Source organism: Marmota monax, unplaced genomic scaffold, assembly GCF_021218885.2.
Source record: "Marmota monax isolate L192 unplaced genomic scaffold, Marmota_monax_Labrador192_F-V1.1 WCK01_AAM20220418_F8-fsc00228, whole genome shotgun sequence".
In the NCBI taxonomy this organism is placed as follows: Eukaryota; Metazoa; Chordata; class Mammalia; order Rodentia; family Sciuridae; genus Marmota; species Marmota monax.
Window position 1 is genome coordinate 2,828,520 of NW_026695240.1, and position 25,738 is coordinate 2,854,257.

Here is a 25,738-nt window from a genome sequence, read left to right on the forward strand (position 1 = left end):
TCCTGCGGGGCTGCTGTGTCTGGCTGAAGCTGCCTCTCTGCTTGGGGAAAACTGAACTCCCGGCCTGGAACTGAGTTCTTCCGGAGCCGGAGTTCTGTTTTCATTACTGACTTCTTCCACTGCGGTCGAAAACTTTCCTGACGTCAGGTTGCCCGGGCTCTGACCCCATTGGGTCTCACAGATCGCACTTCACTGGTGACGACCAGGTAGTGCCCTCTGTATTTCCTCGCGACGGCTGGTCATTTTGGGGACGCTCACCTGACCCCCGTTCGCCCTGGGCTTCCTGGAAGCCGGTCCAGCCCGGGTTTTCTCTTTGTCTCTCTCGCTCACTCTTATTCTCTCTCTCTCTCTCTCTTCCATCTTTCCCTGTGACTATGGGCACCTCTTCGTCTATACCTGAAGCCTCACCTCTCAAATGTTTAATAAAAAATCTGGCCACACTCTCCCTCACACCAGACATCAAGCCCAAACTTCTAATCAAATTCTGTACCCAAGATTGGCCTACATATCCACTGGATAATGGCAATCATTGGCCTCCAGAAGGCTCCTTAGATCCAAACCTCCTCCAGGACCTTTTTAACTATTGCCAGCGTCTGAAAAAGTGGAAGGAGATTCCCTGCGTTGAAGGTTTTAGCCTTCTCGCACAGCACCCTGCTCTCTGCTCCTCCTGCCCTCCCTCTCAGGTCCTCCTTGCTTGCAAACCCCTCTCTTCCCCTACTTCTACTCCTGACTTCGCAGATTCTTCCTCATTCGACCCAGCAGATGAACCCCCACCTTATCCCCCAGCCCCATCTGCCCCTTCTCTCCCGCTATACCTTCCTCTTCCTCTGCCTGATTCCACAGATCCTCAGCCTTCCGTTTCATCCCCCTCCCCTCCGCCCTATTCTGCCTGCTCCACCTCCTCCTCCACAGAGACACTCCCTTCCCCTCCCTCTCCTTCCTGTCCGCCGCCTGCCTCTTTCAGTCCTCCTGTTACCAGGTCTAAGGGACTCCTTCCCACCCCCAAGACAATCGCAACCCTTCGTGAGGTAGCTGGTCCCGAGGGTGTCATCAGAGTCCACGTGCCCTTGTCCATGTCGGACATTACTCAGCTAGAGAGGAAGTTAGGCTCATTCACCACTGACCCCACCACTTACATTCGGGAGTTTCAATGGGTCCTACAAGCATATAGCCTCACTCATCATGACATCTACATGCTCTTGGCCAATACACTTCTCCCCGAGGAAAGGCGACGGGTTTGGGAGCTAGCCCAAGCCCATGCTGATGAAAATCATAGGACCAATCCTAACCACCCCACGGGCCCTCATGCTGTCCCAGAGCAGGATCCCCTATGGGATTACAACACCCCTGAAAGCTTACAGTCTCGTGACCTTTTTACATCCTGCCTCTTGGCGGGCCTAAAAAAGGCCACCCGAAAGGTTGTTAACTTTCAAAAGGTGCAGGAGGTCATTCAAAGAAAGGAGGAAACACCTTCAGAATTCCTGGATAGACTAACCAAGGCCCTTCAACAGTACACAAACCTCGACCCAGAAACCCCTGATGGCCATCATGTCTTAATGACATATTTTCTGGCCCAAAGCTACCCTGACATTAAAGCCAAGCTTAAAAAGCTTGAACAGGGCCCTGCTACTCCTCAGACTGAAATCCTCACTGTCGCTTTCAAGGTCTTTCATGGTAGAGAAGATGAAAGTGAACGCCGTAGGCAGAGGGCTGAAAATGCCAAATTCCAAATGTTGGCCCAGGTCATTCAGAGAAGGTCATCACCACGCCGTCCTAATAAGACACCCCCTGGAGCTTGCTTCAAATGTGGTAAGGAGGGACATTGGGCCAGGGATTGTCCTTCGCCGAGGACACCCTCCAACCCCTGCCCAAAATGCCATCAAAGGGGACACTGGAGGGCAGACTGCCCAACAACCCGGAAGGGAGGTTGGTCAGCTGCCCGGCAACCCCAGCCTCTCCTGGGCTTGGCAGAGGAGGATTGATGGAGCCCTGGGCCTTCCCTCACGACTATTACCATCAAGAAGCAAGAGCCTAGGGTCACCTTCCTGGTGGATGGACGCTTCATTACCTTCCTCTTGGATACTGGTGCCGCTTTTTCGGTCTTGAGGGAGTATTGGGGTCCTACCACACCCTCAAAAACTCCTATTGTCGGGGTAGGAGGTAAATAGATTTTTCCTTGAAACCCCCCCCCCATCATGTTATATGCAGGGATCCCTTTTGTCCTTCACACACTCCTTTCTCGTTATGAGCTTTTGCCCCATTCCCCTTCTGGGAAGGGACATACTCTCACTATTGAAAGTCACCATTCACATATCACCCCACACCTCTCCTACCTCTCATTTCCTCATGATGTTCCTAGGGGCAGATACACCTCCTTCACGCACTCTTCCACAACTATCTAAACCAGTTAACCCTGAGGTTTGGGACACAACTACACCCTCTATGGCTAAATGCAGTCCTATTCATATTGTCTTACGGGACCCTTCAAGATATATTAGTCAACCACAATATCCACTCACAACCACAGCCCTCCTCGGATTAGAACCCATCATCCAGGATTTATTACGAAAGGGGTATCTTAGGCCTACACACTCTCCTTTCAACACCCCCATTCTGGCAGTTAAGAAACCTAACGGGTCCTATAGGCTGGTTCAAGACCTTCGCCTTGTCAACTCCTCTGTGGTCCGCATCCACCCACTAGTGCCCAACCCTTACACCCTCCTCTCTCAGATCCCTGCCACTACTACCCACTTCTCGGTCCTAGATTTAAAAGATGCATTCTTTTCTATTCCCTTGTCCTCAGAATCTCAGGATATCTTTGCTTTTACGTGGACTGACCCTCATACCCGCCATTCTCGTCAGCTTACCTGGACTGTCCTCCCACAGGGATTTAGGGATAGCCCCCATCTCTTTGGCCAAGTTCTTGCCCAGGACCTCACATCCTTTCACCCCACCTGTCCTGACTCTACTCTCCTTCAATATGTCGATGACCTTCTTCTATGTAGTCCCTCTTGGGAACACTCTCAATCCCACACCGCCCAGCTCCTCAATTTCCTAGCAGATAAGGGATATAGGGTGTCTCCCCACAAGGCCCAGGTTTCCCAGTCTTCTGTCACCTATCTTGGTTTTCATCTTACACCCAGAAAAAAGGAAATAACACTGGATAGGAGGCAAAATCCTCTCTGATCTTCCAGTGCCCCATACGAAAGCCGAAATACTATCATTCCTAGGACTAGCAGGTTATTTTAGGGCCTGGATCCCAAATTATTCTCTTCTAGCCAAACCCCTGTATGACCTAGCAAAGGGACCCCCTAGTGAATCTCTTGCCTCCTCCCCCAACTACCACTTCCCCAGGCTTCTGCAACTCCTCCTAAAGGCACCCGCCCTTCACCTTCCTGATCTTTCAAGACCATTTCATCTATATGTCCATGAAAAAGGGGGACAAGCACTTGGGGTCTTAGGTCAAAACTATGGGCCTACATTTGCACCTGTGGCATATTTGTCCAAGCAACTAGACCCTACCATCCATGGGTGGGCCCCTTGCTTAAGAGCTCTGGCTGCTGGACAAATTTTACACAAAGAAGCCTCTAAGCTGACTTTTGGGGCCCCTTTAACTATCCACTCCCCACATCACTTGAAGGATCTTTTAGCTTATAAGGGCCTTCAAACCCTTCCTCCGTCCAGAGTTCTGTCGCTCCTCACTTCCTTTCTGGAAAACCCTAATATTACTTTCCTCCCCTGCTCTGCACTGAACCCTGCCTCACTGCTCCCAATGACTCCCAAGTCTAACACACTAACTCATAATTGCTTGGAAACCTTAGATGATTTCCTCCCCTGTCATTCTTCCATTTCTGAGGGACCACTCACCAAGCCTGACCTTATCTGGTTCACTGATGGCAGTTCCTTTAGGCAGAACGGCACTCATTACTCTGGATACGCTGTAGTTTCAGCCACTGAGATTATAGAGGCCAAAGCTCTGCCTTCAGGAACTACCAACCAGCAGGCTGAACTTATAGCAGCCACTCGTGCCTGCCTTCTAGCACAAGGCAAATCCCTCACCCTTTATACTGACTCAAAATATGTCTTCCATATCTTATTATCCCATGCTGCAATATGGAAGGAGCAAGGCCTACTTACCACCAAAGGTAATGCGATCACTAATTTGGCTCTTATAACCAATCTGATAGAGGCCTCCCACTTACCCACCCAGTTGGGAGTTGTCCATTGTAGGTCCCATCAGAAGGACGGCTCTCTCATCACTGAGGGCAATGCCAAAGCTGACCAGGCGGCACGAATGGCTGCTACCACTTCCAATTATGGCCCCCCTGGGGGACATATAATGGCCACCTTAGACAGCTCATCTGAAGCCCCTACTTCTTCCAGTAAGAACAAGGATCTTTTCAAGTTCCTTCATACTGTATTCCATTCCAATTCTCAGTCTTTAACCCTCTTTTTACAGAGCTTCTTCTCCCTCACCCCCTCTGACAAAGCCATGCTCCAAAATATAGCCTCTAATTGTCAGATCTGTCAGCGGACCAACCCTCATACTCCTTTAAGGCCCAAACCTTTCCCTTCCCACCAAGCCCAGGGACACATTCCCGCTGCTGACTGGCAGTTAGACTTCACCAACATGCCCACAGTACGGCGCACTAAATACCTCCTTGTCTTTGTGGACACTTTCTCTGGTTGGGTTGAGGCATTTCCCACTTCCAATAAAAAGGCTTCCACTGTAGCTTCAATCTTACTGACAGACATCATCCCCAGGTTTGGTATGCCCACTTCCTTACAATCTGACAATGGCCCTGAGTTTATTTCTAGGATCACACAAAAGGTCTCTCAAGCCCCCTCCTTCAAGTGGCATTTCCACTGTCCATATCACCCCCAGGCTTCAGGGAAAGTGGAAAGGGTAAATCGTACTCTAAAGGAAGTCCTTACCAAATTGACAATGGAATTAAACTTAGACTGGGTCAAACTCCTTCCCTTGGCTTTGCTTCGAATCAGAGCTCTCCCTAAGAAACCATCTTTACTGTCTCCCTTTGAGATAATGTATGGAAGACCTCTTATACCCCCTGGGTTTGTCGTTTCACAAGGACCTCTCACCCGAGATTTGTCTTTGCCTCTCTTGTTTCATCTCTGCTCGGAACTCTGGAAATATCAGGACTGGCTTCTTCCGGACCCAGTCTCCTCTCCAAACACTCCTCCCTTAACACCTGGGAGTCTAGTCTATTATAATACCCCAGAGGAGAAAGGGCCTCTTGCCCCAAAATGGGAAGGCCCCTATCCTGTCATTCTCTGTACCCCCACGGCCGCCAAACTCTCCTTACCAGACAACCGTCTCACTCCCTGGATTCACATTTCTAGATTGAAGCCATATCACCAGGAGGCCCCACCTGCTGATGACAGGACCTCCCCAGAGGAACTCCAAGAATCACCTCCTGAACCTCCCCTTTACTCCTGCTCTCCACACCCATCTCACCCCTTTAAGTTGCGGCTCACATGGTGTGCCCCGCAGCCCAATTCCTCTTAAAGAAGGCACAATGAGCTCTCCCAACACCCTAGTCTTCTCTCTCTGCTTGTTTTTTGTGCTCTGCTTATTTTCTGTGCTCTGTCGGGACTGGTCTTTACCCTCCTCTCCTACCATGTATTTATTCACTCTTCGGGAACAATACTCAGAACATGGCATGCAGAAGGTCCGCGCAGTGGATGCAACTACTTGCTTCATCCACAACTGCACCTCTATTTCCCTAAAATTGTCACCTTCAAGGACCTTCGTCCCTGGTAGCTGGAACTGGCCTTTCATTTGCTTCCTTTTTGATCAAACCAAAGACTATTGTCATTGGTGGCCTGAGATATATAATGGGTGCCCCTATTGGTCATGCAGGTTCCATGATGAATGTGGTAGCTATTCTTACCACTCACTTGGTTACCCTGAAGGGTGGACTTCTAGTTACCTAAAGTGGCATAAAGGCTCTTCATCTGATAACAATGGATGGTATACTTTAGATATACCTGACCCCAAGGCCAAACGTTGGGACTATGTTGAGTTTGCTGTCTATGCTCGGACAACCTCAGCCAGACCCACAGGGTGGATGACTGTTGGCTGCACCCTGATTACGCCACCTAAGGCAACCATCCCGGTAGTCGAACACATCAAGGAGTCAGAATCAAAACTTCGAGATCTTATCCATAGCCCATCCAAAGAGGATTCAGAGCCTTCAACCCCCTTAGGCCCCCCTCCCACATGGCTCAATTTGCTACACCAAACTCTTCGATTATTAAACTCCACCTCTCTTTCTGTGCCTACTTCTCAGTGCTTTCTCTGTGCTTCACTTAGTCGTCCACTTCTAGCAGCGGTCCCATTAGCGGCAGGAAATTTTTCAGCAAAAACCTACAATTTCTCTAAGAAAGGACAACCCCTACATGTGACATGTATCCCACTGTGGGAAAGTTATTCCACCAATACTTCATTTCCTTTCATCTGTTTCCACCTGCCAACAATGAATCCTTTACCCATTTGTTCCTTGAGCTATAGCACCCCATCGAGCCCTGCGTTTATGCAACCTGGACATTTCCTCTAGTGTAATGGGTCTTTAAGTACCTCAACGATCAATGTCTCTGGCACCTGTTTCTTGGTTACTGTAGTTCCTCAGCTGTCTTTGTATACTCCCACCGAATTCTGGCAGCTGGCCCTACCTTCCCGCACCCGTAGGGCAGTCTTTCTGCGGGTTCTGGTAGGCCTCACTTTAACAACCTCAGTGGTGAGTCTCGGACTCTCTGGTGGAGCTATAGGTCATGCTCTATGGGCATCCAATGACCTGCAACAAAAGCTGCAGGAAGCACTCGATACCACTGCTGAGTCTCTGGGCTCCTTGCAGCGGCAAGTTACTTCATTGGCACAAGTGGCTTTACAAAACTGAAGGGCGATTGATCTTCTCACTGCAGAAAAAGGGGGTACATGCCTGTTCCTCAGAGAGGAATGTTGCTACTATGTTAATGAGTCTGGGCTAATAGAAAAAAATGTTGTTAAATTGCAGGAATTATCGACCCAACTGCTCAAACCCACCTCCTCTAATCCCATAACGGGGTTCTTCCAATCCTCTCTTGCCACGTACTTACTACCTATCTTGGGGCCCCTTATTGGGATGCTCCTTTTTTGTGCTCTCTTGCCCTGTATAATGAAGTTCCTTCAAACCCGATTGCAGAAAATTTCTAATCAAACTTTCAACCAGCTTCCGCTTAGGCACTACCAGCCTCTGATGACCGATGAACCCCCAACATCTCCAAGAGAACAGTTCACTCAGTGCTGAAGCTCACTACCAGGCATGATGGAATGCAACGGACATCAGACAGCGGGAGACAACGAGCTCGGAGAACCTCTTAATCTGCCATCCTGGATTCATGAGTCTTTATGTCCTTCTAAGCTTCCTCATGGCCCTTGGCCTCTTCTCTGTCAGTCCCCCAACATGGAACTTCTGCCAAAAATTGACCTTTGCTTTAATTTTTATCTTCATTCTGTTTTTATTCGCTCTGATGTTCTTCAGGTGCTGGTAACGCCATGTCCAGGCAACGCTTCCAGTATTTCCTAGAGTCTCTGTTACAGGACCAGTGGCTGATACCAACAATCTCCTCCATCCAGGACTGGTTCCATGCCATCGACAACTTGTGGCTTCAGGGAACTTTCACAGACTTCACCCCTATGGAAGTAGCTGTCTATAGCCACTGGGTTTTATTTCTGGCTGCCATGATATCCCCAGACCTGCCCCCCGAGCATTCCTCCACTTTCCTTTCTAGGCCCCACAGCGCCCCTACACAGCAGGAAGCGGTGGGATCTGACCAACGACGCCCCACTTCCTAAGAAAACACAAAGGGAGGAATGTTGGGAAAAGTATAAATGGCAGCCATACCCCAGAGAAAAAACCCCAACATGGCGCCTAAGCACCTCTTCTTCCTACCTTCTTCTTTTCTGCAGTGGCGCGAAAAGTTCCCGCCCGTGTGAACTCTCCCGCCGGTGCCAATTTCAAATCTCACTGGCGGGGAACCTTAGCCCCAATGAGAACTAATTCCTGGGCTCTGGAGCTGATATCTGAAAGAACTTGCCAATAAATGGGTTGCCTGCCATTTATCTAAGCCCTCATCTCCCCCTTAGTTCTATATAAGCACACTGCTTTTTGCAATAAAATTGGAATTCTCCCGGTGAACTGTCTTTGCGTGGGGAATTCTTTCACCTAAAATCCTGGGACCACACCAGTCAGTTTCTCCCAACCCCATTCTTGGAGTTGGGACCGAGCCAATCCTGCTATCCTGAAAATACCAGATCTAATTGGAACTTGGGAGAAGACACTTGTGAACTTCGCGGCCAGTGAATTTTAACAAGGGGCTTCTAAACTTGATTGTATGAGCGGCGAAAGTGGGTCTGAAGTATCTCAGAATTCAGGTAGAAGCCAACACGCCCTCCGCCTCTCTCCAAAACTACACTTCCCAGAGGCCTCTGGGGTCACTTCCGTCCTCTCTTACTGCCGTCCCTCTGACGTAGTGCTTACTTACAGAGGCACTTCCGGCCAGTTGGTTAGGCCCATTGGGCTGGTTTGTGGTTGGGCCGGGCTCCCTGTTTCGTTTTTTTCCCGCGTGTCTGCCCTTTATTTCCTCGAGCTTCGGCCTCAGGATCCGTGACGTGCACCCCACGTTCCGCGAGTGCTGTCTAGTCAGCACGAGTCTCTGCTTGCCCCCATTTTAGTCACGGAGACAAACTGGGAGAGCGCTCTCCTGTAGGCACACCGTGCCGTTTTTCCATCGTTGAAGCCCATAGGGTTAGAGACAAACTCACTGCACTGCTGGGGACAAGGGCTTCACTCTCTGGTCAGTTTGGAGCTGAGCATGAGAGTGTTGGGGCATCCTAGACCCCCTTTCTCCATTTCTGGGTTGGAACTGGCTGCGCTGTTGATTTCTGTGGCATCTCCGACCTCTAATTGTGGGGCTTTGGAGTAGATGCCTTTTTAACACGTTGGGAGGGAGGTTCCACCTAGACACTCAACAGGGGGAGCACTGTGGAGACCAGGAAAATGGCCACGGGGCTCCTGAGAGCCAAAAAAGAGGTGAGAATTATCTGTAATTACATCTTGGCTGTCATCAGGATCCCTGCTGCCCCACTTTTATTTTTATTTTTATTGCCCTGGAGGCTGCCTTGCTGACAAATTTCATTGAAAATGAAAAGTGGTTCATACCTGGTGTCTTCCTTTAGCATACCCTTCTTCTGCATCCATTGCTCAGTCATTCAAGTTAATGTGAACACCACACACAGCAGTTTCAATAATAATACAGGGACATCCAAGCGCAGTTGTCCAGTGATATGGATTAAAAACGGGAACAGCAGAGACACCTGTGGCCTGAGCGGTTAAGGAGGAGAAGTAGGACTGTCTGAGTTGTAGCTGGGGGGTTTGGTAAATTGGAGAGCTGGGGGGAAGAGGACCAGAAGCATAGTTTGTTTCAGAGACAGGGCCACTGGGCATACTACCATTGCCCCAGTGTGGAAGGAATATAGTAGCCAATAGACCTATTTAAGGTTAATTTAAAAATATATGTGATAGAGACTAGCTATTCACACATGGAGCAGGAGGAATTTGATATGGTATGAACTGAATTTTACATATGAGAGCACTTTTGGCATGGGCAGTTCTGGAGGTCCTGCTTCTCTAAAAATAAATCTGCCTTAGGGCTGGGGCTGGGGCTCAGTGGTAGAGTGCATGCCTAGTGGTGAGGCACTGGATTCGATCCTCAGCACCACATAAAAATGAAATAAAGATATTGTGTCTGCCTACAACTAAAAAATAAATATTTTAAAAAATATCTGCCCTAAACCTGCATTGTCTTTTGGTGTCAGGAAGTTTTACCAGGATGTTATCTTCATCATTTGGACAGAACCTGTAGGGTCTATTTGTGGCACTTCCTATAGTCTTCTCTATACAGAGGTTAAAATCATTCTCAAGGTAATATTTTTGCATGCCTCTCTCATTTTATAACCTCCCTGGTCTCTGAGAAATTTTTTCCTCCACCATGAGTTTGAGTGGGGACAGATCAAACGGAATTCCCTGTGCCAGGCTGAGGAGTATAGATTTTGTCTTTGAGTAAGCTGGGTTTTGAAGGATATTACGAAGAGACTCAGCATCAGAAAATCAGTTGTATGTGGGAAAATAGTGGTTGGCGGACTATAGGAATTTAGGGGATGCCTTCTAATTCTTGAGAATGGTGACTAGGATGACCTTGACTTAATTAAATGAAGATTTATTGAATATGGATATAGTTACCAGAATGACTTACTATCATTTTTGATATGGGCTAATTGACTATGCTTATCAGCCAATGAGAGTAAAATCTACATAGAAAAGAGATTTGTATTTAGTTTAATCCTGGACTCCTTTGGTGGAGATTTATATGTTCCTACATGTTTTCAGAGCAACACTGAGAGTTCAGTGTTTCTTGTTTGTAAAATATTTCATTCACTTGAAAGTGTTAACACCAAGAACGCATAAGAAATCCCACTCAGAAATTTTCCAAGATAATATTGAATCTTTTATGTATGTGCTATCTTTTTAAAAAATATTTATTTTTTAGTTGTAGTTGGACACAATACCTTTATTTTATTTATTTATTTTTATGTAGTACTAAGGATTGAACCCAGGGCTTCACATGTGCTAGGTGAGCGCTCTACCACTGAGCCACAAACCCAGCCCTGGATGTGCTATCTTAACCACTCATTTACTATTAATAAGGAAATGTTCTGATGTACTATGAAAAGCCAAAAGTTTGTGTCAGCTGATTTTTCCTATTACCTTTTTCACTCTCATACTCTTAAGCCGGAAGAGTCATATAATCAACATGTTCCTTAATATAGATTTTTTTTTTTGGTACTGGGGATTGAACTCAAGGAGACTAAGGCTTCTTCACCTGATTTGGGTCTGGAAATGCCAGGATTGTGAGCTAAATAAACCTTTTTTAAGTGAATTGCCTCAAGTATTTTGTTATAGTAATGTGAAGCCGAACTAATATACCTAGCAAGTCCTGTCATGTTTATATTTTCCTCTAAATTAGCTTACTAATTCCATAATAATTCTACAATGCTTCTATTTCTATACATTATTATATGGGCTCCATCCCCAGCCCACAGCTGAAATTTTCAGCTGGCTCTCTGGAGATTTCCTTAGCCAGATCTGAGAGATCATCAGTTATATATTCTTTTTTCCCAAGTTCATGCAGCAGTAGTTTTACTGTATATATAACAACCTTTTTTCAAACTACTGTAGCAGTGTCTTTACTACTTTTTCAGTCTCTGCTAACATTTTGTTTACTAGTTTTATAACCTGCGATAACAGTTTTCCAAGCTTCTGCCCCCATCAGGCTCCCAAAACTAATGCCACATGTTTTAGGTATTTTTTTTATGGAAGCAGTTCAATTCTATGCACCAATTTAGGGGCTTAAAGAACTTAGTGGCTGGGGCTGGGGCAATAGCTCAGCGGTAGAGTGCTTACCTAGCACATGTGAGGCCATGGGTTTGATCCTCAGCACCACATACAAATGAATAAATAGAATAAAGGTATTAAAAAAAATTCCTTCCTTTAAAAAAAAAGAACTTAGTGGCTTAAAATGAAACCATTTATTAGTTTGCAATTCTGTTGGTCAGCAAATAGGCCTAGCACATTTGGGCTGATTCTTATGTGGTTAGTCAGCTGGCTCCTGAGCTGGAGCTGGGCGACCTCACGTGTCTCGAAGCTGACAGGCTGGTTGGCTGGGTTGCTTCAGTTCTTGGTTCTCCATGTGGCCTTTTTCACTGAAAAGCTAATGTTATTCACATGATGGTCTCCAGGTATCCTGCACAGAAAGAATGAAAGCCAGTCCCCAAACCAAACACTCTAAAGTAATGCTTACATCATATTTGTTAATGTCCCATTTCATAAACCAAATCACGTGATCAAGCCCAGGGTTACTTTAGAGGGAAAATTCATAAATTGGTAGAGACAGGTATGATTCACTGGAGGTCTTCACTGAAACAGTCAACCAATAGGATGTTTTTGAGTGGAAGCAATAGGAAACCCCACTTAGGCTGAAAAATAATAATTTAGATCATATAGAAGGAAGTCCAGAGAGAGGGCACACCTTAAGGTTGGTCCTGTAGTTCTATATACTTACCAAGGTCTGGCATTCATTGACTTCTCCATTTTGTTCTCCCACGTGTCAGCCTCATCCAGGCTCATTTCCCTCAGAGTTATAGGATATTTGGATAATGACCCTGTAAGTTAAATATTATTATAATATCGATCTTATAAGGAAATTGAGACATGGAGAGAGGAGAGTAATGACTCTTTTAAACACAGTTTATAGCCAGCATTTTGCTTTGGACCACTGAGTAGTTCTCTAGCTTTAGGGAGCCTTTTGACCTCTCATTCTAAGCTTCAGGCAAGGTGGCTCCTGGATAAAACAGGGATGTATTTTTTGTTAAAGGCTTTTGTGGTGTTCAGGGATGTGGCTGTGGACTTCTCCCAAGAGGAGTGGAGGTTGTTAAGCCCTGCTCAGAAGATCCTACACAGGGAAGTGATGTTGGAGAATTATAGCCACCTGATATCATTAGGTAAGTATGACGTCCCTTAGCACTAAAATTTGTCCCACATGATATTTTTCATGTGTCATGAGAAATTATTCTTTTGGGTTGCGCTTAAAAATAGTGATTTACCTTTTTTACTTTATTAGTAAATATAGATTTAATAGAGTTGAAGCAGATAGCTTGATTTACTCATATTATGTATGATATCACTCATGCATTTCCAGGCCTCTTTCCCAAGGCTTGGCTCTCTTTTTACTTTATCTTTAGTATGATTCATTTCTGGAACTGCCTTTCCTCACTCAGCTTTCCTACTTTGAATAATTAACTATCATAGGTCTTTTGTAACCTTGTGAGTTCTCATAATCAAGTATCTCCTTGTTTTCTTCTCTATGAACTGAAATTGCATTTTCCAAACAAAAACTCATTACTCAGCTAGAGCAAGGGGAAGAGCCCTGGAGAGAGGTGAGAAAACATCTGCCGGACCTCTGTCCAGGTGAGTGTGAGCATGGGATAGATGCTTACATCTATCTAGCATACAGTTTGGCAGATAGAGAAGGAAGAGACATTTCTCAGATCCTGAGAAGAAGCTCATCTGCAGGCCTTCTAGGCCACTGGTAAGGCTTTGTAGCTTTGGTTTCCTTGCAGAATATACTCTTCAGTTGGGGAGGGACTTTTCTGAGGGAGGATCTCTTCCCTCCTCCTGAAAACCTCCCTTCCTCATTTGTCTTGCCTCCTCTATAATGCTTTCCATGTTCATAGTCTTTTTTTTTCTTTCCTCTGGATCTTAAAAACTGTACCTACCTCATTGACATTAAATCTACCAACATTTTGTCTCGACTACGACCCATGAAGACGAGTTGAACTGGGTTTAAAAGAGCAACATTAAGCTAAGAAAGCAGCGAAAATAGATTTTAAACCAAGGGCAGGATGGCTCTGTGACCTTAAAGGGCTAGAAAGAGCGCTGGAAAGAGCATGAGCCTGCATTTCCTTTATTTTATGGGGGGGATCAGAGAGGAATAAGTTTTCAAGGGTGGAGTCTTGCTTCATGATTTCTTGTGGTCAGCAGATTGATTGACATCTTGGTGAGTCACACTGATCTCAGGTGCTGTGTGGGATCTTAGGCAGAGCTAGAGGGGGAGGCACACCTGCATCATGCAATCAGTCTCTGACAGGGTGTTGGCAGTGCAGGCCTATCCCCTCAAGAGGCTACTATGCACAACACAATCCACACACAGCCCATGGACAGTTCGTGACACTTCTGGATACTTTCTGTTTTCTCTTATACTAAAAATAACTGATTATCTCTACTTCTCCAGATTATAGAAAGCTATGAATAATAATAAAATAATTCTCATGTGCCAGCACTCTAGTTTAAGAAATAAAACATAATCTAACTATTTCCAGATTGTATCACATACCTTCCTGATGTCCTGCCAAAAGAGAACTGTTTACGGGTTTATAATGCCTATTTATAACAATGTTAGGGATTTATAATGCCCAATTCGGTTTCTCTGGAACTTGTAAATATAATAAACTTTAAAAATTTTTGTTTTGTTTTATTTTTTTTCCTGATCCTCTCCTTTGTATTTTCTTTTGGCCATACCTGACTGAGCATCTCATAAAATAATTTAAAACATGGTACAAATATTTTGCATATGTTTTGGTACATTTATTTCTAGGTATTTATATTCATGTTGTCATGTTTTTATATGCTATTCAAAATGGAATTGTATTTTATTTTATTTAAAACATTTATTTATTTATTTTTTAGGTGTAGATGGACACAACACAATGCCTTTATTTTTATGTGGTGTTGAGGATCGAACCCGGGTCCCACCCATGCTAGGGGAGCGCACTACCTCTGAGCCACAATCCCAGCCCATGTATTTTAAATTTTGAGTTTCAGTTGTTCCCTGCTAGTATAGCAAGAATATTATTTATATATTGCCCATGTTTCCTGTCACTCTGATTAATTCACTTATTAATTATAGTATTTTTTGTAGATTCTTAGAATTTTCCATGTGTAGGTCATGTCATCTATGAATAAAAAGTCAGTTTTGCTCTTCCTTTTTATACTGCGTGCTTTTGATCCTTCCTCCCGCCATCCTTTTCTTCCCTTCTTTCATCCTTCCATCTTTCCCTCTTTATCTTTTTATTACCATTTATCTCTTTTTTCCCTTATTGCAATTGCTAGGACCATTGGTACAATTTTGAATAGAAGTTGTGAAAGTGGACATTCTTTCCCTGTTCTGTATCTTGGGTGGCAAGAGTTCACTTTTTCATCATATAGTATGATGTTACTTTTATCAGGTTGATGTATTTCCCTTTTGTTCCTGTTTTGTTGAGTTTTTTTTTTTTTAATCATGGATGAGTGTTGAATTTTTTCACATGACTGTTATGTTTTTATTTAGATCAGAAGTCACAAAATTAGACCTGTGGTGTTGTAGGGACAAACGAAGCAAGGCACCGAAGATAGCAGGAAACCGTTTTATTTGGTTGCAGCCAGGTTCAGAGGGTACAGCCCTGTAATCAATAAATCCCCTGCTTCCCAAGTTCAGGGAGTTTCAGAGTTTTATACCCAGTGTGTAAGGGGAGAGGCTCAGAAGTTCACAGTCTGCAGAAGTTCACATAAAAGCAGCTTTTGCTTTCACTGTTCTGGGCAAGTTAACTCTTCAAGGACAACACCTGAGAAGGGGAGAGCTTCATCTCCCCTTTCTTTCCTCCCCCTGCCAGCTGTTACCATGGGCCCATTTGTAACTTATCTTAAAAATGTAGACATCTCTGTGAACCCAGCTCAAGGCCCAGAGGCCTTGTTTGCACATTTCTTCAAAGTACTATACTGGATATGTTTGTGAAAACCAGTAAGGGGGTGTCCAGCACCTGGAGTGCTGGTATCTTCTCCGCCAGTGGCCAAGTAAACAGGGTGATATGAAAATAGGAAGTTTATCTACAATGGACTCTTTTGCTGATAGTCCTTAAATTAGCCATGGTGAAGAGGGCTTTTCTGTGGAGAAAGGGGGTGCCACTTCAGTGGGATGGTAATGTTTTTTCTTTGTAAATAGAGTTCATATAAATAAAGTTTTATTAGAAAACAGCCATACCCATTTAATTGACTTGTTGTCTCTCAATGCTTTCATATTATCAGTACAGCTGAGTATTTAAAACAAACATTGTGTGGCTCACAAGCCAATGTATGTTGTTTGACTTTTTAAGAAAAAAAAATCTCAGACCCTTGCTTTAGGAGATAATATGGCATTTCTTCTTTAGTTTGTTAATATGGTCAATTTGTATTGATTTTTTTTACTAGGCGGACAAAATACTTTATATTTTTAGCTGTAGATGGACCCAATATATTTATTTATTTATTTTTTATGTGGTGCTGAGAATTGAATCCAGTGCCTCACACATGCTAGGCAAGCGCTCTACCACTGAGCCACAACCCAGCCCTTGATTGATTTTTGAAAGCTGAATAAGCCTTTCATTCTGGAGTAAACCTTATTTCATCATATTATATATATTTTAAAAATTTTATTGAGTTTGATTTGCAAATGTTTTGCTAAGAATTTTTATCAGTGTTCATGAGGGATTTTGATTGGTAGTTTCCTTAAGTGTTCGTCTGGTTTTGATTTGAAAGTAATAGTAACTTCATAAAATGAGGTCAGAGGTATCCTTCCTTTGTTTTATTGAAAGTTTATTAGAATTAGTATTCTTTCTTTAATGTTTGATAGAATTTGCCAGTGAGGTTTTCCTTGAGGGAGGATTTTAAATTTCAGATTTTATTTACTTAATAGATATATGACTATTTTATTCTTTGTTTCTTTTTATATCAACTTTTAAAATTTGTATATTTCAGCTTGTCCATTTTAGCTAGAGATTAATTTTATGTATCTTTGCAAAGAACCAACTTTTGATTTCATTGTTATTTTTGGTGGTACTAGGGATTGAACTCAGGACCTCATACATGGTAGGTAGGTACTCTACCATTGAGCTATATCTGCAGCCCTTTTAAAAATTTTATGTTTGAAACAGGGTCTTGATAAGTTTTCTGCACTGGCCTGGAACTTATAATATCTTTTGAGAAGTTATCATATAGTTAGTTTTTCTTTTATATGTAATTTATCTTCTGTGATTGTTTTCGATCTTTTCAACAGTGGTTTTCAATAGTATGTGATGTTCTTAGAGATAGTTTTCTTTGTGTTGTCACTACCTGGGCATTATGAAGCTTCTTGAATCTGTAAGTTAGGTTTTCTACTCATTTGGTAAAATATATGGCAATTATTTCAATGTATTTTCTGCCCCTTTTATTCTCCTCTCATTCTAGAACTCCAGTTTACCAGTATATTGGGCTACTATATGTTGCCCATACATTTCTGAAAGTGAATACTTTCTTACAACTTCTGTTCATTTTTATTCAATCTCTTCTCTCTCTTTTTTTGGAACGGAGTAGGTAAATTCTATTTATTCATCTTCATATTTACTAATCCTTCTTCTTCCATTTTCAGTCTGCTACTGAACCTTTCAAGTGAATTCTTAAATTAGTTATTGTTTGTTTCAGTTGGGTAATTTCTTTTTTAAAAAATGTGTCAATTTCTCTATTATAATTCTATATGTTTTCTAATATTGATAACCTATTTTCCTTTTTTCTTTGAATATAATTTTCTTTAGTTAGTTGAAAATACAATGGCTTCTTTGAAATCTTTGTATGCTAAATTTAACAACTGGACCCACTCCCTTGTCCACTTTTTCCCCCATCATATGGTCAACACTTTTCTGTTTCTCATCTGAATTCGAAATGTAAACTTTGGTCTCCTCAGCAATATGTAACAGCTGGTATTCCTGCTTTGTTCCTGTTGCTTTAAATAGCTTCTTTTTTAGCTGGCCTTCTGGCAATCTCTCACATATCTACGTAATTTGCCTTTCATCTGAGGATTTGGGCAGAGACCACATGCAGTTTTTAGGGCTACACTTTTAGTGGTTTCTTTGTTGTTAAGGATTCAGTAATTCTCAGTTATTCTTCTGGCCTTTTGGTTTTCTGGTATTTCAGATCCATAAGTCTTCTTTACTCCCTCCCCTCTGAGCTGTTTGTAGAATATATTCAGTTGAAAATGCTGATTTATAGATCTTACTCCATGTGGCTCTTTAAGAGTCAGTTTCTCGGTTATCTCTTCCTATTTTTTTTCTCACCCCTTTGCAGATATTTTTCCATGTTTGTAGATTATCTTCACTTTTCTAATGATGTCTTTTCAAACAGAAAAGTTTGAAATTTTGATGAAATCCAATTTATCAGGGTTTTTTGGTCTTGTTTGGTGGAACTAAGGATGGAACCAGGCCTCATGCATGCTATTCAAGGTCTTCCATTGTGCCCCTATTGCTGTTTATGTTGTTGTTATTTTTAAATATGTTGTGTTTTTGGTTTTCTAACTAAGAATTTTGTACTTAACTCAGATCACAAAAAATTTCTTTCTTCTTTGGTTTCTTTGAGAAGTTTTATGCTTTTGGTGCTTACATTTAGTACCATGATCCATTTTGAGTTACTTTTTGTATATTATGTGGGGATGAGAGTCTAAGCTTATTTTCTTGCATGTGAATATTCCATTGTCCTGACATTCTTTGTTTAAAAAGAGTATTCTCTTTCCCCACTGATTTACCTTGGCACCTTTCAATTGATTAAAAAATCAGTTGACTAGAAATCTAGAGATTTGTTTCTGGTCTTCCAATTTTTTTTCCACTGAAGCTATCCTTCTTATGACACCTCCTCCTTATGATACTATCTTCATTGCCCAGCTTTATATTAAGTTTTGAAGTTGGATTGTCTAAGTTCCTTAATTTTCTTTTTTTTTTCTAATATTTTTTAGTTGCACATGGATTTTTCACTTTATTTATTTATTTATATGTGGTGCTGAGGATGGAATCCAGGGCCTCACACATGCCAGGCAAGTGCTGTACCAGTGAGCCACAACCTCAGTTCCCTTAGCTTTCTTTATCAACATTGCTTTGCATATTTTATGTATTTTGAATATCAATATAAGTTTTAGAGTCATATTGTCAATTAATAGGAAAACAAAAGGCCACCTGTGGTTTTGATATAAGGATTACGCTGTACCTATAGATCAGTTTTGGGGAGAACTACCATCTTAATAAGATTGAGTCTTGTAATCCATGAGTATCTTTCTCTTTATTTAGGATTTATGGTTTATAAATCTATTGCTACTTTTGTCATTTCCTTATTATTTTTTCTACTATCTTATGATATTGTGAATGGTATTGTTTTCTCAATTTCATTTTTGGAATAGTCATTGCTGGTATATGGAAATATTTTTGTATATTTTTGTATATTGATCTTGTATCACATGACCTTACTAAACACAATTATTTCTGTTTGCTTGTTTGAAATTTTGTACATACAAGGTCTTATCATCTGTAAGCAAAAGAATGTTTTACCTATTCCTCTTTTTTTAAGAGAGAGAGAGAATTTTAATATTTATTTATTTATTGGCGGTCACAACATCTTTGTTTGTATGTGGTGCTGACGATCGAACCCAGTCCGCACGCATGCCATGCAAGTGCGCTACTGCTTGAGCCACATCCCCAGCCCTACCTATTCCTTTTTAATTTAGATGCCTTTGATTCTTCTTCTCCATGGCCTGCCTGCCTCACCTTTTCTTCTTTGGCATTTTGGCTGAAACATGACTTATACTGGCTTTTCCTCATGTACATGTTAAATCATTTTTCTTTTGCTCCTCTGTTAAGATTTTCTCTTTTTTTTTTCACCCACACTTTGACTATGATATCTTTAGCTGGGATCTTTTTTTAATTATTTTTATTAGTTATAGATGGACACAATACCTTTATTTGATTATTTTTTATGTGGTGCTGAGAATCAAACCCAGTGCCTCACAAGTGCTGGGCAAGTGCTAGCCACAACACCATCCCTAGCTGGATCTTTTTATGTTTATCTTACTTGGGGTTGATTGAACTTCTTGGATTTAAAGACCAATTTTTTTTTCATTAAATTTGGGAAGTTTTCAGCTATTTTTTGTTGAGTTTTTTTCTCTGATCTTTTCTCTCTCTTCTTCCTGAGTGCCCATCACATATAGGTTGGTTGCTTATAGGCATCTTATTCTGAGGCTTTTGGTTTCTTTAATCTTTGTTTTCCTCTCTTCTTCAGTTTAGTTCATTTCTGTGGATCTGTCTTCAAGTTCACTGGTTCTTTTGCACACTTAAATATTTACTTTTGTATATACCTAATAATTTTGTAATTTCAGTTGTGTTGCTTTTGAATTCCAGAATTTCCTTTTGTTTCTTTTTAATAGTTTGTTCTTAGGAAGGTTCTCTTCTTATTGAGTCATTGATACATACTTTGCTTTAATTTTTCACATATTGTTTTAGTTCTTTCAACATATTTATGTTAAACTGGATGTTTTAGATAGTATATTATAATTCCTCTGGTACCTGAATATATTTCCTGGCTGAAGATTGTTTTTGCTGCTTTTTGTTTGTTTTAGTTAACTTTTCTAGATGAAATCTGTGAAACATGTTTCCTCTGTGAAGATGATGCTTTTGCTTGATTGTTTTATATATGTGTATATATATTTTTTCTCCCCCAGTACTGGGGATTGAATCAGGGGTGCTTTGCCACTGAGCTGTATCTCTGGTGCCCGCCCCCCACCCCTTTTTGACTCACTAAATTGCTGAGGCTTTGAACTTGGAATGCTCCTGCCTCAGTCTCCCTAGTTGCTAGGATTACAGTGTGCACCACCACGCCTGGGTAGTGTTAATTCTTGCTTCCTTGATGTCAGTCTTGTAACTGCAGAACGTAGTGATCTGTAAGAATTGGCCATATACGTACTCAAAGACTTTGAGTTAGAAAGGCTTCCTATCTATATTTATGGTTAAATGTGTGGGTTGGGGAGAAAATTCAAAGGTCAGGTTGTTTTAAATCTTTCCTGAGATGGGCATGGTAGTGCTCTCCTGTAATCCTAGCAATTTGGAAGGCTAAGGCAGGAGCTTCACAACTTTGAGATCACAACTTCAGCAACTTTGTGAGGCTCTAAGCAACTTATTGTGACCCCATCTCAAAATCAAATATAAAAAGGGGTTTGGAAGATAGCTCAGTGGTAAAGCACCCCTGGGTTCAATCCCCAGTACTGGGGAGGGGGTGTCTTTCCTGGCATTCTACTTTCCACTGAGCCCTCTTATTTTCCCTTTACCCTGGTTGTCATTTCCTTGTCAGGCAGGGATGTGTGGAGAGCCCAGGCCCACCCAGCCCACAGCTTTCTAATGCCAGGGTTGTGTGGAGGGTTTGTCAAGCCTCTCTCTTGTTGTCTCATTTTCAGGGTCTCCCTGTTAAATTTTGGATAGTCTATCAATTTTTTTCTTCAAGACTGTAATCCTCAGAAAGCAGTTGCTTGTCTTCCCTGTTCATTTACTACCTAGACCTTAACTTGTATTGACAGCTGCAGTGGACATTGGTTTCTCCCTTCCATTACAAATCAAGTGAGCCCCTCTAGTAGCAGCTAATGACTTGGTGGCCTGCCTCACAGTAAGCTACCACATTAACAACTAAGCTAGGATGGAGTGACAGCCATCTACATATGGATTTCCAGTTTTCCTAGCACCATTTGTTGAGGAGGCTATCTTTTCTCCAATGTATGTTTTTGGCACCTTTGTCTAGTATGAGATAATGTATTTATGTGGGTTTGTCTCTAAGTCTTCTATTCTGTACCATTGTCTCTAAGTCTTCTATTCTGTACCATTGGTCTACATGTCTGTTTTAGTGCTCCCCAGATGATTAAATATACAGTTATAGCAATAATGTAGCAAACTCTTATTCTTACCTGAGTTCAGTGTTTTTCATGAATAAACACGTCTTGATTTATTTTTGTCTTTGGTTGATTTCTGGTACTGCTGAACAGTACCAGAATAATGTGATAATGTGAAAAGCTCTTGATATGAATTTTCTACATTATAATCGTATGGATGTCAAACTTCGATAAAGTGCTATGTAGTAAATATTTAAGCTTTTAAGGCCACATACAATCTTGTCAGATTGTCTTCTTTCCTCCCCCAAGATAATTTGAATTCTATTTATTTATTTATTTTAAGTACTGGGGATTGAACTCAGGGGCACTCAACCACTGAGCCACATTCCCAGCCCTGTTTTGTATTTTAATTAGAGACAGGGTCTCACTATGCTTAGCATCTTGCTGTTGCTGAGACTGGCTTTGAACTTGCGATCCTCCTGTCTTAGCCTCCCAAGCCACTGGGATTAAGGCATGTACCACCATACCCAGCTTATTTTAATTTTTTTAGAGCTGGGAGGCCCACAGAAATAGGTTGCAAGCTGGATTTGGCCTGTTGGATGAGTTTGCCAACTCCTGCAACAGAAAATGTAATGCATAAAGAGAAATAAAAAATAGGTCTTATGATGGATTTCTACTTGGGAGATAGCTTGTAATATTATGAATCACCAGTGGACATGGCAAAATGGCCTAGGCAGCCCTACTTATGACTTCTCTGAAAATGTTCTTTATTCAGCAGGATCAAAGTTAGAAATTCAACCTTGTCCTTCCTGCCCTCTGGTACTCTCCAGTCAGCAAGTCCTTAGCCAACATGTGTGATATTTGAGGTTTGACTAGCTTAGTTGTTAATGTGGTAGCTTACTGTGAGGCCACCAAGTCATTAGCTGCTACTAGAGGGGCTCACTTGATTTATAATGGAAAGGAGAAACCAATGTCCACTGCAGCTGTCATCTGCCTCAGCTCTTTTCAAGTTTATATGCAGGAAATCATCTCCACCCAGGGAATCAGTACCCAGAATATCAGAAAAAAACACAGGAACAACCCTTTAATCAATCCTGCTTGACTGACAAAACAAAAATTCAAGAGAGAGAACAAGACTCCAAGCCATTGTTTGGGGGCACAAGTAAAAATGACATATCAAAGTCGTCCTCCAACCTGTAAGGGTAAAAGAAATTGAAGTTAAAGTGTAAAAGACCGGGCATTGTAAAGTTTCTAAACTGCAAAGGCTGGGTAAAATTCCTGAGGCAGTTAAGACAATGCCCTACTGGCTATTTAGTTGATTTATAGCATTCAAGACCCTGTGCAGCTTGTCAAGTAGGCATTGCAGGGCCTGGACCAATCAGTTTGAATGTAACCCCCTCCTTAGGAATGACCTATCACTCCAGCCTGACCTGTTCCCGCCAATGTATGTACTAATCAAGTCTAAGAATTATTGTTTGACTTTCCCGCGGTGTATGATGATTTGTTAAAGGAGACTGTGATGCATGTAAAATCCCCGCCCTCCCCAAAAAAGTGTACTTAAGCAGTGCTCAGCCCCTGCACAGGGCTCTGGGCTGTTCTCCCTTCTTGAGTGGGCACGGAGCCCTAGCATGCTAGATCAATAAATCCCCTTCTGCCAATTGCATGAGTGGTCTCTTGGTGGTCTCTTTCTCCGACGCTTCGCCGGACCCTTACAAACCCAAGTGAAGAACATCCAGTAAAGTCCAAGGAAGGCAACACAATGGTGGATATAAGGCCCAGCCTGGAACAGAAGGCCGACCTTGAGGAAAGGGACAAAGTATTGCATGGTTTGGAAGTCTCAGGATTTGAAGCAATCAAATTTGAAGAGTTTGGGCCAGACTTTATCAAGGAGTCAAACCTACTTAGCCTCCAGAAGACACCCACAGGGGAGATGCCGTACGTGTACACAGAGTGGGGACCAAGCTTCAGCAGTATGTCTGTCCTTATCGAAAACCCAAGGACACACCCTGGAGAAAAGCCTTATGTGTGCAGGGAATGTGGGAGAGGATTTACCTGGAATCAAACCTCATCACACACCAGAGAACACACTCAGGAGAGAAACCTTATGTGTGTAAGGATTGTGGACGAGGCTTTACTTGGAAATCAAACCTCTTCACACATCAGTGAACACACTCAGGAGTCAAGCCTTTCATGTGCAAGGAATGTGGGCAGAGCTTTACCCTAAAATCAAACCTAGTCACACATCAGAGGGCACACACTGGGGAGAAGCCTTATGTTTGCAAGGAATGTGGGCATGGCTTTTGCCAGCATTCCCACCTCATCAGACATAAAAGGACACATTCAGGAGAAAAGCCTTATGTTTGCAGAGAGTGTGAACAAAGTTTTAGTCAGAAGTCCCACCTCCTCAGACACTTAAGGACACATACAGGAGAGAAACCTTACATATGCGCAGAATGTGGGCGTCACTTTAGCTGGAAATCAAACCTCAAGACACACCAGAGGACTCACTCAGGAGTTAGACCTTATGTGTGCTTAGAGTGTGGGCAATGCTTTAGCCTGAAGTCAAACCTCAACAAACACCAGAGATCACACACAGGGGAGAAGCCTTTTATATGCACAGAGTGTGGGTGAGGCTTTACCAGGAAGTCAACCCTCATTATACACCAGAGGACACACTCTGGGGAGAAGCCATTTGTATGCAGGGAGTGTGGGTGAGGCTTTAATGATAAGTCAACCTTGATTTCACATCAGAGGACACACTCAGGGGAAAAGCCTTTCATGTGCAGAGATTGTAGCAGAAGGTTTAGGCAGAAGCCAAACCTATTTAGGCATAAGAGGACACACTCGGGTTCCTTTGTTTGCAGGGAATGTGGGCACGGCTTTTGTGATAAGTTAACTCTCATTAAACACCAGAGGGCACACTTAGGGGGGAAGCCCCACGTGTGCAGGGAGTGCGGGCAGGGCTTTAGCTGGCAGTCACACCTCATTAGATACCAGAGGAGCCATTCAGGAGAGAAACCTTATGTTTGCAGGAAATGTGGGGTGTTTTAGTCGGAAGTCAAATCTTTCATCAGAGGATACACTCAAGATAGAAACCTTGTGTGTATAAGTAGTGTAATGAAGCCTTTAGCAAGATGTCACACTTCATCAGACAGCAGAGGACATGCACAGAACTATGGTTTCAGTCAGCCACTGCTAAAACACCACAGAGGAGACATCTTACAATTGACGGTAGTGTGCACGCCACTGTATTGGTGAAAGTTGCATTTCCAGTTCATCTAAAGGAGGATTGCTGGCCCATTTTCAAGAGCTTTGGCCTTCTCTAGTGGGCGTGCTTTATTGTGGAGTCCTTTAAATAGGGAATGGAGACTATTTCTGTGTTGTTTTCCAAGGACACTTTAACACTCCTTCCCTCATACCCTCATGACAGTACTAGAGCTTGTCTTTTGAAGTCTGTGTGACCTTCTAACTGAGAACAAAGACTTGGCTGACAGCATAGCTGATTTAATGTTGGTTCCTCAGATAATTATTCTTCACAGTCTTCTGTGGGTTTTACCTCCCCAATATGGGTTTAGAGGGCCATTTTCTAGTGCCTCATCTTTAAGATACTGAAGGTGACAACTCTAAATGTTTATACGCAAAAAAGTATCCCAGAGCCAACTACTTAGCATCCATTGCTCCCATGATAAGTAGAGACTATACTATGTTGAAAATTTTGAAGAAAGGATAGTAAACAGTGTGAAACAATGAATAATATTTAAATCCATGTCTGTTATTGCCGCAGTCTGGCTGGGCACAATTCAGGAGCCACTTGTCAAAAGAAACAAACTTTATTTTTAGAACCACACATGCCAAACAAAACAGCTCCTCAGGAAAAACCCTCAGAGCCCAACTGCCACCACCGGCTTCCCACAAGCCTCTCCCACACCCACAAGCCTCTCCACCTCCCCCAATCCTCCTGCTCTTGAGGCCGATTGGCTGGGTCGCATGGGCGGAGCCAAAAAAGTCCCCCAATGAGCAGCACCGTGGTCTGAAAGGGCAGGGAAACAGCCCAATGAGCATCACTGCAGAGGAACCAATCAGCTAGATGTTGCTGGGGCCACTGTGAGCCAATCATCAGCTGGCAGTCTGAAAGGTTTGCTGGGGCCCCTTTGGCTGTGGCTCTCAACAGTTATGGTCACCATTAGAAGGTTTCATTAAAAAAAAAAAGAGGTGGTAATGAGTTTTAAAATTGCTAATTAAATGTAATTTAATTCTATTTTAATTCAATATTATGTAACAGTCATTAGATCTAAGTATGGTCAGATGACTTCTAGAGCCCTGAGACCTTTTCCGGGATTTGAATGATTAAAACAAATTTCATAATTATACTCATGATACTTTT

The 25,738-nt window shown here is 42.6% G+C and overlaps 1 protein-coding gene across 1 annotated transcript; it reads left to right on the forward strand.

The window, feature by feature from the left end:
• Positions 1-9,059: 9,059 nt before the first annotated feature.
• On the forward strand, positions 9,060-24,405 carry LOC124089873 (zinc finger protein 875-like). The gene is given in 7 exon segments (XM_046440103.1): positions 9,060-9,092; positions 12,493-12,618; positions 12,989-13,085; positions 22,133-22,220; positions 22,338-22,537; positions 23,061-23,408; positions 23,411-24,405. Coding segments are annotated over 7 exon segments (1,887 nt in total).
• Positions 24,406-25,738: the final 1,333 nt, after the last annotated feature.